The sequence below is a fragment of the Urocitellus parryii genome, chromosome 2, assembly GCF_045843805.1.
Source record: "Urocitellus parryii isolate mUroPar1 chromosome 2, mUroPar1.hap1, whole genome shotgun sequence".
NCBI lineage: Eukaryota > Metazoa > Chordata > Mammalia > Rodentia > Sciuridae > Urocitellus > Urocitellus parryii.
In genome coordinates, this window is record NC_135532.1 from 174057484 (window position 1) to 174074468 (window position 16985).

Consider the following 16985-nt stretch of genomic DNA (forward strand, 5'->3'; position numbering starts at 1 on the left):
ATCCGGGGCCGAGAGGAACAGCCAGCGAGCTGGGCGTGCGCCCTTGCTTCGTGCCCTCAACCCGCATGGCGGAGCCACCGGCGCGCCTCGAGGAGGCTGGGCGAGTCGGGAGGTTTCGGCGCCCGCACTGAGCCGCGGGGGAGGGGCAGGGGACGCCCGTGCAGCCGGTGCTTCTGCCCTCAGTGAGGCGGGGCGCGCAGCGGACGCCCCCGGGCAGGGGCGGGAGTGGTGGAGGCGCCGGCGGTTGGCCCTGAAAGGGGCGGTGAGCGAGCTGCTCCGGTCTCAAGGCGAGGCTTGGCCTCCCGCGCAGAGACGGGGGAAAGCGGCGGAGGCGGCGGCCCTCGGGCCGGCTGGTGAGGTGATGGCGGCGCCGGGCCCGGGGGCTGGGGCAGCCTCGGGCGGCGCTGGCTGCAGCGGTGGCGGCGCGGGCGCAGGCTCCGGGTCCGCGGGGCTCGGGGGCCGGCTGCCCAGCCGGGTGCTGGAGTTGGTGTTCTCCTACCTGGAGCTGTCGGAGCTGCGGAGCTGCGCCCTGGTGTGCAAGCACTGGTACCGTTGCCTACACGGCGATGAGAACAGCGAGGTGTGGCGGAGCCTGTGCGCCCGCAGCTTGGCAGAAGAGGCTCTGCGCACGGACATCCTCTGCAACCTGCCCAGCTACAAGGCCAAGGTGAGGGAACCCCGGGTCACACTACTGCCCTTAGTCCAGTCTTCCGCGCCGCTCTCTGTGCTTCCTTTAAGCTTCTAGTCTCACCATCCCGCCTTTCCACCGCTCCTTCCTCACATTCCCCCTCCATAAAGATCCTCTTTTCTTTTGGATTGAAGTTGTGCTGCTTAACCCACCCGACTTTCGTGTCCACTTTTAAAAGAGTGGATGGTTTCCCACCACTTGTATCAATCAATCACTCGTTCTACTTTTCAACCCTCTTTCCTCTTAAGGACGGACCACCAACTATTGTTCCTTAAAATACTCTGATCTTATTTTTCTCCTTGGTCTCCATATAGACTTTTATAAGATAATTTTGCTTTAATATGGGCTTAGTGTATGAGATCTTTGCATTCATTTAATCTCTTCCAAGCTCTGATTTATAATCACATTTTCTTTATACCCCTTCCATTGAATTTCCAGCTTACAAGTGTGGTCCTAGGTACACTGCTAACTAAAGACACAGAACATCCTTCCATCCGCACCAGATAATTGTCCTAATACTGCCTTGTGCTACTGTTATTGACTTCTTCCTTGCTAACTTTTTCATAGTTCTACCTTGATGTTTCTCTTCTGTTCCATTTGTCATCTAACATGCCGGTTCCAGTTTTTGCTGCTTCCTTTTCTTCCCCCTAGATTCTTGTCCATATTCCTGTCACCTTCATAATAGAAAATAAAAATGCCAAGTAACAGGTTGAGGTAGGGCCCCGAGGTTTCTCCAGGACATATAAACAAGGGATCCAGAGATGGATAGCAGCTTTTTCTTTTCATTTTCTTTCTTCTTATTATTTTTTCTTCCTGATACTGGAGATGGAACCCAGGGATGCACCACTTCCAACCTACATTTTCTAGCCCTTTTAATTTTTTTGTATTTTGGGACAGAGTCTTGTTAAGTTGCTGAGGCTGGTCTCATACCATAATTCTCCTGTCTCAGCCTCCGGAGTAGCTGGAATTATAGGCAAATAAGAGAGTGCAGAAGATTGCAATTCTTTTCTACTTTGCCTGATAAATGTATGAGTTTCATGAGTGGTTTTTTGTTTTTAATTTTTAAAGTTTTTCTTATAGAGTTTATTTTTGCTTATATTAAATTAAGATTTTTTTGATAATTTACTTCTAATAGATATGTATCTTACAAATATTAGATAATGTGTTCATGTGAGTCAAGCTTCAATGAAAGCACAATGATATAAAGCCAGGTCTTCCCTTGGGCCCTTTCTTGAAGCCAACCAGTTCCCCTCCTTGGAGACAACTTGTGTTACTATTTGGTTTGTATTCTTCATGCATTTAGATATTCCAGGCTTGTACTACTAATCATAGGTTCTTTTAGATGTTACAGGACCATTTTTAAATGTCTTAAGGATGAAAGATTAGTTCAGAAGAAGTCAGATACTGTCTACTAGGGAAGTCATTGAGTAGAAAATTGGAGGTTTGAAGTTGAGGTTTTATTGAGCCCAATTTTAAAGAAGAGATGGATTTGGATATCCTATGAGGAGGAAGTATTTTGAACAGAAGGTGAACAAGAGGAAATCAGAGGTACCATGCTTAATTTTGCAGATGTAATGGTGAATAAAAATACCCCACAAACTCAGAAAGGGGGGAATCTTATGAAAATCAAAAGGAGATCAGTTTAATAGAGGAAAGGGAGCAGGCAGTGGGGAGGGGAGGAAAGGAGAAGTACAAGGGAGTGATATTGGCTAAATTACATTGCTGTATTGTGTCCATGTATAAATAATGTAACAATAAATCCTACCATTATGTACAAATCTAATTTACCAATAAAAAATGTGGAGGGAAATAAGTTATGATAAAATTAGGGGAGGGGGGAATAAAGACAGAATCCTTAAAAAAAAAAAAAAAAGCAAACTCTTATGAATGCCTTGTCTTATGGAGTTTACAGTCTAGTCGGGGAATGAATATTGCATCTGATAAGTACCATGAAGGAGAGACACATGGAGTTCTGAGATTCAGTTATGGGAGAATTTGACATAGGTTGGAGGTCAGGGAATGCTTTCTTCATAGGAAGTGATGCATGAACTGAGATCTGAAGGATAAAGATAAATAGGCCAAGGGGAGAGAGAAGAGCCATTTAAGAGAATCTGATGAGTATAAGGGACAGAAAATATGTCTATGTGGCTGGAGCATAGAGAGCAAGCTGGTTTGAGATAAGATGGAAGAAGTGGACTGGGGCCAGACTATAGGGAAGCCATTTCAAATTGTAATCGGGAGGAATTTAGGGATATGGGGATTAATGTTATGATTATTTTGCATTTTTGGGAGATATTTCTGGCATTACTATGTATGAGAGGTAGGTGGGGGGACCTTAGAGATATGATAGACAAAAAAATTAGAAAGTAGATAGTGAAGGAGATGGAGTGAAATTAATAGATTTAGGAAGGTAAATCTGCAGAATTTGGCAATAGATTTGAAACGGATGAGAAAGAGGGAGGTGCCAAGGATGACTCTTAGGTATCTGGCTTACATAATATGGGAATAACTTTGGCTAGGTTTAGAGGACTGGCAACAAACAAGTTCATTTGGGGTAGATTAGAATTTATGGTGTTTTTGAGAAATCAGCAATTACAGGTAGGTAGCTGTTAAAGGCTCTAGCTAGAGTAAATGTCTAGGTTAAAAATATAAAACAGTTCAGTTATATTGAATGAATGAATGAAGAGGAATATGATTGTAAACATAAGCTGGACTGGGTATATCATGAAATGAGCCTTTTGAAATATAGCTTTCAGTATATTGTTTGAACTTTGTTCTATAGTTGGAAAACCCATAGAAGTTTGACTGGAAGAGTGACAAAATAAAAGCTGTGCTTTAAAGAGACTAGGCCATCTGGGCACAATGTCACATGCCTATACTCAGGAGGCTGAGGCAGGAGGATTACAAGTTCAAGATAAGCCTGGGCAACTTAGACCCTGTCTCAAAATAAAAAGGGCTGGGGGTATAACTTAGTGGTAAGAGTGCCACTGGGTTCAATCTCCAGTACCACAAAAATAAAGATGGGGGGCCATAAGATGAACTGAAGAGGGCAGAGGTTAGTGCATATACCAGAAATACAGTATAGAGGAAAGAAGTAGATGACTGGGAGAGCTATCATAAACAACAAATCCATGTAGATGGGCAGCTAACTGGGTGAGTGGGGTAAGGAGCAGAATCAAGTAGAATTTCTGTGGAGCCTGAATAAAGGATCGAAACAGATTTGGGATAACTACAATTGAAAAGTATTAAAGTTTTGTCAGTCTATTTGGTTTTCTCCTTTTTTTTTTTTTTTTCTTTTCCTTTTTTAAATTTGCTTGTTTGTTTGCTGAGAATCAGGCCTCATGCATGCTTGGCACATGGTCTGCTAACACATCTAATCCCAGCAGTTTTCTTTCTTTTTTAAATTTTGTTCTTTTTAGGGGCTGGAATGTGGCTCAAGCGGTAGCGCACTCGCCTGGCATGCGTGTGGCCCGGGTTCAATCCTCAGCACCACATACAAACAAAGATGTTGTGTCTGCCGAAAACTAAAAAATAAATATTGAAAAATTCTCTCTCTCTCTCTCTCTCTTTAAAAAAAAAAAAAATTGTTCTTTTTAGACAGGAGTTTTCTTTTTAAAAATTCATGTTTTACATGTCACCAAATAGCATTAGTTAGTCCCATAATACTTGTCATCTGATTGTCTAAATTTCAGATTTAAGCTAGGTCTTAAAGCTATTTACTATAATGTAAAATCCAAGTTGTTATGAGACTGAGACAGAAGCTATGGATTGTTTTATTTGGTATTTTTCCATTTCATCTGGATTTTTTCAGTATCCATTTCTATTAGACAATATAATGATACCGTTAATCACTTCTAAAAAGAAAATAATTTTCTTAATATAAAATATGCAGTGTTCTAATTTCTGATTCTCAAATTTTATTATTATGGTTTATTTAATTTATATAAGGCTATCATGGCAAACTGTTAATTGTGTCTCTAGGCTGTTTTAGTATACAGATTGACTCTGCATCTTTTCTTTTTTTTTAATATATATATATATTTTTTTAGTTGTAGTTGGGCACAATACCTTTATTCCATTCATTTATTTTTATGTAGTGCTGAGGATCAAACCCAGGGCCCCTGTGCATGCTAGGGCCCCTGTGCATGCTAGGCGACTGCTCTACCGCTGAGCCACAATCCCAGCCCCACGCATCTTAACATCTCATCCCTGCAACTTCTTTGTCATGAGATTGGATTTTGCTGATTTCATGGTGTTGTTTAGCATGTTCTTCTGTCCCCCATATTTACTACAGAAATTTGATAAATTTAGATTAGATTTTTTTTGGCAAGATACTTTTACTAGAATCAAGTGGTTAGAGGTATGTTAGAAAGTAAAATCTATATAATTAAGTGTTGTATGATATAGACGATGGTGGATAGGAATTCAGAAGATAAAGAGATTCGATGGCCTTGGTTAAGAATAGCTTCATGGAGGTGGTGTTAGAGAATGTGTAGGAGGAGGCAAGCAGAAAGGATACAAGGAAAGTAGAAAAGGAAATAAGAATCTAATCTGGAGATTTTCAAAAGCCAGGCAGAGGAGCTGTACACCTATAATCCCAGCAACTTGGAATGCTAAGGCAGGAAGATCACAAGTTCAAAGTCAGCCTTAGCAATTAAGCGAGGCCCTAAGCAACTTAGTGAGATCCTGTCTCAAAATAAAAAATAAAAAGGCCCTGGGTGTGGCTCAGTGGGTAAGCGCGCCCCTGGGTTCAATCCCTGGTACCCCACTCCCCTGTAAAAAAAAAAAAAAAAAAAAAAAAGCCAGGCAGAAGAATTTGCAATTGATATGGTACTAAATATTGGAACTGTTAAAGGTTATTAACTGGGGTAAGATGCAATAAAGATGCTGTTTTAGAAAGACAGGCCTGGAAAGAATTCATGGTGAAGGACTGGAGAATTTAAGGAGGCAGAGGAATGGTGGCCAATAAAAAGAATATAATTGGGGATCACTACAGTAAAATAGGAAGATGTCACAGAAATTAGAGGAAGAGGTTATTAATTGATCAGTATGACAAAGAGAATAAAGATAGAAAAAAAAGCAGCTGGAATTTGTGAGACTTGAAGAATAAGCATAGGGAAATATTAATTAAAAAAAACTTTTTTTTGATTGTGGGGATTGAACCCAGGGGTACTTAACCACTGAGCCACATCCCCAGTCCTTTTAATTATTATTTATTTATTTATTATTTTTGAGACAAGGTCTTGCTAAGTTGCTGAGGGCCTCTATAAATTGCTGAGGCTGGCTTTGAACTTGCAGTCCTCTGGCTTCAACCTCCCAAGTCACTGGGATTACAAGCGTGTGCCACTGAGCCCTGCTAAATATTTTATAGTGAGGAATTATTTTGCTTGATGTTATTCTCTTGAGTGATTAAGATAATGCTTGTGAGGGGACATTTTCTTTCCTTATTTACTTTTACTTCTGATCTTTTAGGTGCTCACAAGTATATAATAATGGACAAGATAGGGAAAACATTAAGACTACATCTGTTTTACAGCCTCCTTATGAAAACATGGGGTACCTAAAAGAAGCAGTTTAAAACTGCTGTACAGTGCAACAATGAAACAGTAAAGTACTAGCTAATGGAATTGAACATTTACTGAGGGGACTAGATACCTGATTTCTCTTGGGGGCTCCTGCATTACCTAGCTGTTGACAGGTTTGTGTTTTTACCCGAGTTTGGAGTAAATGACCTTTAAGGTCCTTCATAATGCTGACTGTGACTCTGGTATAGATTTCTCTGGTTAACAAGAGCAATAGGTCTATCTTCCACTGCTTTGGGGTAGTTTGAATAAAGAAAGGATTGTAATTTTATTTTTTTTTATTTATTGCTGTGCTGAGATTGAACCTAGGGCCTCCCTCATGCTAAATATGTGCTTTAGCACTGAACTACATCCTCATCCAAGAAGGAAAATTTTAAAATAATATAGAAGGCAATTTTTTTATTAATTATTAAAATAGGAGGGTTTTTTTGTAGAGGGGAACTATTTAGAAGAAACTATTTATTTAGAAAAATTTGTAATTACTGAAGGATCCTATTGTTAACTGCTCTTAATGACTATCTCTTTATAAAAAAGTCTACTGTTTGAGTTTAGATGTTATCTAGGAGATTATTTGATTTGGAAAAATCAGAGTGGTCATGTCTTAGTGTATGAGTAATACCTAGAAAATAAACTAAGGACCTAAGGTAGTTTGTGGCTAATAAAATTTTTATAAGTTATAGAGCTGCTATAACTAAGGTCTTTATTTTGTATATTATTTATACATATACAAACATGTGTTGACATGCAAATATATGTGTACATGTATTTATGCATAAATATATACTTACACATTTATATATACAAATATGTTTTATACAAATATGTGTGTGTGGTGCTGGGTATTGAACCCACAGCTTTGCATATGCTAGGCAAATGTTCTATCACTGATCTATATTCCCAGCCCTAAAATATAATTGTTTTCCATGGCATCATTGCTAATATCAAAAAAATTTTTTTTAAATTTTTTTTTAGTTGTAGATGGACACAATACCTTTATTTTATTTGTTTATTTTTATGTGGTGCTGGGGATTCAACTCATTGCTTCATGCATGCTAGGCAATTGCTCTACCACTGAGCCACAACCCTAGCCCCTGAAAAAAAAATTTTTTTAAACATTTATTTATTTATGTATTTTTAGTTTTAGGCGGACACATTACTTTGTTTTTATGTGGTGCTGAGGATCGAACCCGGTGCCTCACGCATACTAGGCGAGCGCTCTACCACTGAGCCACAGCCCCAGCCCCCCTGAAAAATTTTTTATATAAAAAGATCAAATGTAGGCAAAAGCAGAGAAAATAGTTTGAGCTTCCCTATACCATCACCAGGCTTTACCAGTGACCAGTCACAAATCTATGGTCATGTTTACCTCATGCACTCTCCCACTCCTGAGTATTTTAAAGCAACTCTTAGATATCATTATTTCATCCATAAACATTTCGGTATTATCTCTAATGTTATAAGGATTCTTGTATTTTTTTTTTTTTAATGTTTTAAGAAGTCCATTTGGAGAAATACTGTAATTTGAAATTTGGTCAGTAATGAAACATTTTGCAGTAATTCTGTTTATGTATTTATATGTATAGGTATGTACATATTTATTTTAAGAGACAGGGTTACTGTGGTTAGGTTACTATATTGCCCATACTGGTCCTGAATTCTTGGGCTCAATTGATTCTCCCACTACCTCCCAAGTAGCTGGGACTGTAGGCATGCTCCAGTTTCTGGCTCCAGTTGGTGGGGGAGGTGTGCATGTGTTACTAGAGATGGAACCCAGGATTTCTGTACCACTGAGCTATGTCCCCAGCCCTTTTTATTTTTTATTTTAAGAAAGGGTCTTGCTAAGTTGCAAAGACTGGCCTCGGACTTGCAATCTCCTGCTTCAGCCTTCAGAGTTGCTGGAATTACAGGCATGTGCTACTATACCACCACATTTTGCATTTGGCAGTTATCTTAATGTTATGCAATGTTTTATGTTAGTATCCCATCCTGAAACTTTAGCCATTATTTGGAATACTTATTATGTTATTTAAAAATATATAAACTTATTTTTTAGAAACATATAGTCTGAAGTTTGGGTATTTCTCAGTGTTTAAGAAAAAACAAATTTCTTTTTCTTTGGTCTATTGTCTTTTTAGGTACGTGCTTTCCAACATGCCTTCAGCACTAATGACTGCTCCAGGAATGTCTATATTAAGAAGAATGGCTTTACTTTGCATCGAAACCCTATCGCTCAGAGCACTGATGGTGCAAGGACCAAGATCGGTTTCAGTGAGGGCCGCCATGCATGGGAAGTGTGGTGGGAGGGCCCTCTGGGCACTGTGGCAGTGATTGGAATTGCTACAAAACGGGCCCCCATGCAGTGCCAAGGTTATGTGGCATTGCTGGGAAGCGACGACCAGAGCTGGGGCTGGAATCTGGTGGACAATAATCTACTACACAATGGGGAAGTCAATGGCAGTTTTCCACAATGCAACAATGCACCAAAATACCAGGTGAGAAACTGTTTTCAGGTGTGGGCCTTTGTCCAGTCACACCTTAATTTGTTTTAGGCTTATAAATTTTTATATAGCAGCTATGTCTTTTCTGATAATTTTAAAGTAAATGGTATATATGATGTATCTCTATCTGTTAATGCATATTCCACCATAAACAACTCATCTTTGTTCTAGATTGAGGATTGGGAAACATTTTCTGTACAAAGTCATAAAGTAAGTATTTTAAGCTTTGCAGTCAATACAATCTCTATCACAGCTTTCAACAGTTGTTATAGCACAAATGAGCTGTAGATAATATATGAACAAATGAACATGACTGTGTTCTAATAAGATCTTATTTATGGGCTGCAGGACAGATTTGGCCCAGGGATTATAGTTTGTGAGTTCTTGATCAAGATTTCATCTTTCCTATATCATGGCATATCCAAATTATTGTTTTCTACGTATCTCAGCTCAACAAATGCACCTATATACATACACATGCATACTCACCCTCTGCTAGCTACTTATTAATCTGTGGATTCAAAACCCTTGGAGGTGTCAATAATTTCTAGAGACAGACAAGTTCAGACAAACTGCTAGAGTTTTTAATTATTTTCACCTTAGCCTTAAGGCATACTCATTTTATTCTGGAGTCAAAATTATAATTACTATTTCTAAAAGCCTTATTACTGTAGATGTGATAGTGTATTTTCTTCTAACCTTTTTTTAAAAAATTATTTGATTAATTATTTATTTTTATGTGGTGCTGAGGATTGAACCCAGTGCATTGCACTTGCTAGGCAAGCGCTCTACCACTCAGCCATAACCCAGCCCTTCTGACTGTCTTTTGATGTCTTTTTGCAGATAGGAGAAAGAATTCGAGTCATCTTGGACATGGAAGATAAGACTTTAGCTTTTGAACGTGGATATGAGTTCCTGGGGGTTGCCTTTAGAGGACTTCCAAAGGCCTGTTTATATCCAGCAGTTTCTGCTGTATATGGCAACACAGAAGTGACTTTGGTTTACCTTGGAAAACCCTTGGATGGATGACAGTGGCTTTCTTGGGATGAAAGACAGACTGGAGAAGAGATCTACTTGTGGAAAGTAGAATCATGAAGTGACAGTGTCATATGTGCATGTCCAAGAAACATCCTGAAAAACACATGTAAACTGGAGAAGCAACTCTATTAACAGATTATCTTAGTGTTTCCTCTTTCCACTGGGCCAGAAAAATCCTCAGGGTTGCAGTTGGTTGAGTGGGCAGTTGACATATGCATGTTGCAACAGATTTTGTCTCTATGTTAGCAATGTGTTATTTCCAACTTTAAAGGTGAGATTTTAGGGACATCCGTAAAAGGGATAAGGATTTTTAAGTAATGCGTTTGTGAAAAAGATTGATCCCATCTTACAACTGCCTGTTTTTTCTCAAGTCCCTTTTTTTCCAGCCAGCTTGACTATTAGAAAAGTATGAAACTGGTTGGGTTTTATTTAATATTTTTAATATATTGAGAAGCATGGTCTGCTTGGACTGCACTTCTCTAACAATGAGAAATAAAATTGTGCAGCTATTTTAAGAGTTGTATATACAATATGTGTGTAAAAAAGAAAAAAAGGACAAAGGGTTGCTTTGTTCTATTTCAATTTCTTAAAAACCACTACATGGTACAAAATCAAAATAACATTTAGGGACAATTGGGTAACTACAAAGAGGAGGATTTTAAGAGGAGATGTGTTGTATTGGCTCATTTGGTCTTACTTTTGATTCAGTTCCCATAACTGTTATAGTCTGTTGTCTGTTGTTGGCTTGTTTTGATTTTTGTTTAGTTAAACCATCAAAATTATAGTTAAGACTCCTCAATCTCCTGGCTAAAGATTGAGGGAAGACAAGTCTATTTCTGATTATTCATATATCAGTAAAGATGATCTAAACATAATAGTAATATACGTATTTTGGGGGTTTTTTTGGCTTTCTGAGAAAGTGTCTCATAACAGAAAACAATGCCATGTGCTCTTACAGTCCTCAAATATGAACGATATTAGTCATACAACCTAGGAAAAGAATTAATTAATGATTCTTTTATTTTTAACTTTATAATGCTGTAGATATTAAAGTTTTTTAATTTCATGTTGTTTACATCATGTAACAGTCCAAGCCTCAAACTCTTCATTGGGGCTATCAAAAAATGTTTACCTATCCATCTGAAACAGTGCCAACCTGAACCCAGGTTAATTTTATTAATCTCATTATAGATAATTGCCCCCATGGGACTGGAAATATAACACCTTGTGCTGAGAACTTCAGGTTGGCAATGTTTTGGAATTTTCATTGGAGGAGAGCTTAACATCCTATTTTGATAAATCTTTTTTTTCTCATTAACACTCTTTTGAATTAATAATCCAACACATATGAGCTGAGATTTTTCTTTTGTTAGAAGAGAAACAAACATCTTTCTGTATGAAAGTATAAATTGTATGGTTTCAGATATATAAGAATTAAGACAAGTGAAATATTTGTACTTTTTAAATTATTGCCGTATGTATAATTTTAAATCTAATAAAATTAGGGACAGCAAGCAGCTTGCTGGGGTTCTTGGGTTGCTCCTTGAGAGTTAAAATTATCAAAATCCCTATGAAGCAGGATTTGTCAGCCATAGAACAAAGATTTGTTATTATTACCTGAAAGTTTTACAAGTATTTATTGTGCATTTGGTATGTTGTTTGAAACAAAAAAAAGATTGTTAAAGATTCTTTTCGATATCCATGTCAAGAAAAAGCTGCCTTGTACAGAGTGAAAGTATATGTTAAATGTATTAGAGAATATAACTGACACAGGAATTGGTTTTTCTTGGTGTAGAACAACTCAATTGGTTAAATCTGAATGATTAAAGAGAACTGGTTCAGGATGAAGATTGACTAGTTACAAAGTGATAAAGACCTTTAAGTACTTGTTGCATTTTCAGGTTGTGATATGGTCAATTCCAAGAGCATCTGCTAAGAATTTTGTTTATAACTTCTATTTTGTCTTGTTAGTAAATGTTCATTTACAACAAAGTTTTGAAGGTGCTTATTGGAAAACAAAAACATGGTTATTCATTCCATATTGAACCTAGAGTCCAATAATTGCCTAAATATTTAACATCAAGCCATTCTTATATCAAAGATTTGAATTCCCAAATATCCCCTTTGCAAGTTTTGTAAAATGGAGTTTCGTAGTTAGCATGAGCATCAGGAGAATAAAGAATCTTCATTTATATCCTGATGGATCAATTTGTTACTAGAGACCAGCAGTGACTGTCCAGATGATTAAAACAAACTGCTACCATATTCAAGGAGGTCTCTTTTTCATTGTTGCTGAGAGAGCATTTAGGTAGAAGATAGTTGTACCTGAAGATTGAATATAAATCACTTAAACCAATAGTTCTCAACCTTGCCTGTATTTGGAATCACTTTGGAGTTTGTTTTAAAATATTTATATTTACCAGGCTCAGGGGCACACACCTGTAATCTTGGCAAATTGGGAGAAGGATTGAAAGTGGGAGGCCAGACTCAGCGACTTAGGGTGTCTCTGTCTCAAAAAAAAAAAAAAAAAGGCTGGGAATGTAGCTCAGTGGTAGAGTGCCCTGGGTTCAATCCTCAATACCATAGGAAAATAAAAAATTTATGCTTGGGTCCCATATCCTAAGACACTGATGTTCATCCAGAATGTGATCTGGCCTAAAGGATATTTTAAAACTTCCTGGTGATTCCAATAAGCCACCAAGGTTGAGAACCATTATTCTAAAACTCACCTACTTTTCTCATCTGCAAAATAGAAAATTCTTGCTCCCTCCCTTCACTACCTCACAAGGATATTGAGGGTAAAGGAAAAAATAAGGGGAAAGTGCTTGTGCTAAGGATGAAAGGCAAAGTAATATTTGTTCTATTTCAACTGCAACCATGATCAGGAAAAAATGTGTAATTGAATTTACTGTGTTGCCTTGGATAACTGGGAGCTCACTCTTTGGTTCTTTTAATGAAGTATGCAGATGTGGAAGCAAACATTACCATTACCCATATTCAGATGATGGTCTTCTGTCATACTTGAGATAGACTGTTTTTATTTATCTGATTTTACATAGGAAAGAAAGGACTATCAATAGGTTTAAAGTCTGTAATGATGTTCATTGGCTTATAACTCATTAAAATTTTTCATACAAGGAATTTTGTGGTTAATAGATATCATTTCATAGTTGCCATTTACTTTTTCATTATTTTGACTTTTAAATATCAAGCTATTTATTTCATCTTTCATTCTTATTCATATAAGGTAAGGCACCTAAAGCCAAGTAGGTCTTGCCCAGTTGAATATATGAAATCATGGCTTAATGATTAGGCCTCTTCTGCCTTTCACATATGATTTGACTGGGGAGTTTAAAAAATAACAAACCCCTAAACTTTATAGAAATGATTATTAACTTTTAACCTAAGTCCCCAAACTACTCTTTATGTAAACTGTAACTAGTATTTTTTGGCTAATTTTAAGAAATGAACTGTTTGAAGAGATAGAAGTTTAAGGAGTTAAAAGATTACTTTCCAGAAATCAAGACCACCATAGTTGGGACTGTGGTAGATAGGCCCACTTTGAAGCCTTTATTAGGAAGGAAGAGTCCATACCCAAGCCAAATGCAATCCTTATAAAACATTCCTCAATCCCTTTAGCTGAATGTAATCTCTCCTTCCTTGAAATTTTCTTAGTTTTATATGTATCTATACTTAACTCATGCTGTATGACTTTATACTTTGCATAAAATTATTTATATTTATTGATTATTTATTGGTGTCTTAACTCCCTAAACTAGGACAGGGTCTCTGATGGACTCATCTTTGTGTTCACATCTTTAAGCTCAATAGGCTTACATATATGTTGAGGAACAGAGAACTACATAGAAAGACAAAAGTTCCTCTACAGTTACAGGATATTTAACAAAAGATAGATGAGAAAGAAATTCTTTGTCCTAGTCCAAGTGAAGCAGAAAGGAAAGAGATGCAAATCCAAGGCTAATGAAGAAAAAATAATTATTGTGAATGCATTTTAGCCATTCCCCTTTATTTGTAAATATTGGTAAACTGATTTTTAGTTCTTGGTGTAGATTTTGTATTTGTTTAGAATTGAAACTAGAATTCTGTATTTTAATTTTTTGGAATTCTGTTGTTTTGCTTTAGTTTCCTAATAAAAAGTTAAAACAAAGCTTAACCACCTGTGATTGCTTACATTTTGGAAAGGAAAAATTTTATACATTGGTCAGAAAAATTGGGGTGCCTTGTAGCCAAAGGTAGTGAAGAAATTAACCTATAAATTCCATGACTTTTAACAATAGAATGTTTAGAAGGGAACGTAGACAGGGAACAGTAATTCTGTAGGTCTTGTTCCTTGTTGGCACAACCCCAGCTAACAGTTGATAATGTAGGTTGTTTGCCAAGAGTTAGAAGAGGCAGCATACTAGTCTAGGACTGGCTTATCAAATGGCCTCCAAGATACAAAGCTTAGAAGAGAATCAGTGCATGTTGCTAAAAGTTTCTTAATATATTAACGTTAAAATTAATTTCCCAACAGAAAATTAAGGAGGTGTGAAATTTCTGTATCTTTTTTGTTTAGTGGAAAGAGACGATAGGGACAGCTTTACCAGTCTGTTGTCCTAGTTTCATTTTTAGATCCTCCCCCAAACCAATTGCTTTTTATTTAATGTAGTCATTAGAATATTGTTGACAGCATCATGTTCTCTAATCTTAATATAGTTTCCTGAAAGCAGTCCTGCAGGATTTAAAGTTGTCATGCATTATTCAGCCTTTGTACATAGGATTTCATAATGATTGACTCAAGAATCTTTAGGGAGTTTCCTTAGGTCACCCTATTGTGGTGTTTAATTTGTTTCTTTTAAACAGGAGAGCATAAGAAAAAGATAAGGGAAGTCAAGCCCTATCCTATGGTGTGATACTTAGTATGATATCTGTATTCTGTTCCTTTCCTCTACAAATAAATTGGGAGAGGTGAAATAAAATAATGGGAATGGTTTTAAGTTCCTATCCCCCTTAAGAAAGACTCCTTGAAATAATTGTTTAAAATAGTATCCTAAATTTGATTAATTAAAGGTGTATTATAATGAGAATAGATGATGTACCTGTTAATTTTAATGTAGCTATTTTGTTTTTTTTTTTTTCCCTGCCGGTTTATTCGTCTATGCCCTTTGTTGACCACCTCCAACTTTGAAGGAAAGCAGGCTTAAGGTTAGGATGAGTTGTCAGTAACATCTATCCCCACACCCCCCCCCCCCAATAGGCCAAAGAATGATATTGTTCATGGCCAAATTTTCCAGAGCAGTAGAAGACAGATGGCTATTTGCTGAAAGGCATAGTGGTAGCAAAGACTGAATCAAATTTTTGGAAGCAGCTGAATGCATCCATGCTTTCAAATACAGCCTATTGGAATAGTGAACTTAAGTACCTATGGAATCATATGGAACTGTTACTGACTCCCTGGGCCATGTAGCTGTAACTGCACCATAGCTTCTGAAATTATGAAGGATCTCCCTGCCCACCTATAGTAACTCAGTAATTTAGAAAGAATGAAAAAATAATTAAGAATTCATTAAATGAGGGTCTGGGATCATGGCACAGTGGTAGAGTGCTCATCTAGCACGTGTGAGGCACTGGGTTCTATCCTTGGCACCACATAAAAATAAATAAAACAAAGGTATTGGGTCCATCTGTGACTAAAAACAATATTTAAAAGAATTCATTAAATAGATTCTTGTGCCTATTATGTACCAGGCTCTTGTCAGTTACTAGGGATGTGCTAGTAAGATATAATAGGGATATGGAGGGGGCAGAGAAAGGTCTACTCTGAAGTTGCTTATAAGTTAGTATGAACACAAATGTGGAAATAGACTACCATGAAACAGTGGAATAGTTGCTTTAGTGAAATTGTGTATGAGGTCCAGGGTGGCATAGGAGACTGAATATTCAACTTAACCTGGGGTGAGATAGCTAAGTGGTGTCTTTTGATTAAGATTTATATTAATGAAGATTGTAGGAAGAGGGAGTAGTATGTGCTGTGATACAAAGGCATAAGGAGGTCCAGTATATCTGAAAATGATGCATACTGGAGAAATGGGACAGGGCATGGATCAAGGAAACTGAGGCCAGGTCATAATAGTCAATCTAAGGAGTCAAGAGTGAGGCACCCAGTTTAGTGTGGACATGTAGAGAATAATGGTATTTTTATTAGGGAATAAAAAAGAAGAAATAGATTGGGTGGTGGTGTCAATATATTAACTTGCAAACATGTTGAATCTAAGTTAGAATCAAAAGGCAATTGGAAGCCGGGTGCCAGGCAACCTCTATAATGAAAACTACAGAACACTAAAGAAAGAAATTGAAGAAGACCTCAGAAAATGGAAAGATCTACCATGTTCCTGGATAGGCAGAATTTATATTATCAAAGTGGCCATACTATCGCTGGGTGCAGTGGCGCATTCCTGTAAATCCCACAGCTCCGGAGGCTGAGGCAGGAGGATCGTGAGTTCAAAGTCAGCCTCAGCCAAAGGTAGGTGCTAAGCAAATGCTAGGAGCCACAGCAAAAGTATTGATACATGGCTCTTTTGGTTTAGATGACTGCCAGCAAACCATTGAGGATATGATTATGTTAAGCTTTACATTTCATATGAAAATTGGACTCCTGCTGTTCACCTCGGCCTGTTATGGGTTACTCGTGTCACTCTTGTAATGGGAGAGTTCCCATTGGTTGGGGAAGGATAGTAGGAGGGAACTTCCGAGGGGAGGTCCAAGCGCCCGGTTCCGGTGACACACGTGGGTCAACCGGCTTGCCAGTGAGACGCAGAGGGATCGCTTAGCGGCTTTTTTAAAATAAAGCTTTGTTTCCCGCTTGAGCGGTTCATGTTTCTGTGTCTAGCCGGGTTATGGCGGCTCCTGCAGCCGGATTGCGGCAAAGCAACTCAGTGAGACACTGTCCATAAATAAAAATACAAAATAGGGTTGGAGATGTGGCTCGGTGGTTGTTAATTTATAATAACCATAATAACTCGGTGGTTGAGTGCCCCTGAGTTCAATTCCCAGTACCCACCCACTGAAAAAAAGGCAGTTAGAACTAATAAGATTATAGTTCAGATAGTGAACAGTCAACTGAAACAAATGCTGATGAGAAGCTGGGGGCAATGACACATGCCCATAATCCTAGTGACT

At 37.8% G+C, this 16985-nt stretch overlaps 1 protein-coding gene across 1 annotated transcript; it reads left to right on the forward strand.

Moving 5' to 3' along the window:
* The first annotated feature begins 24 nt into the window (after positions 1–24).
* Positions 25–11639, forward strand: Fbxo45 (F-box protein 45). Its single transcript, XM_026394817.2, has 3 exons — positions 25–667; positions 8406–8762; positions 9612–11639. The coding sequence occupies exons 1-3, from the start codon at positions 362–364 to the stop codon at positions 9795–9797; spliced, it is 849 nt and encodes a 282-aa protein (XP_026250602.1). The 5' UTR covers positions 25–361; the 3' UTR covers positions 9798–11639.
* Positions 11640–16985: the final 5346 nt, after the last annotated feature.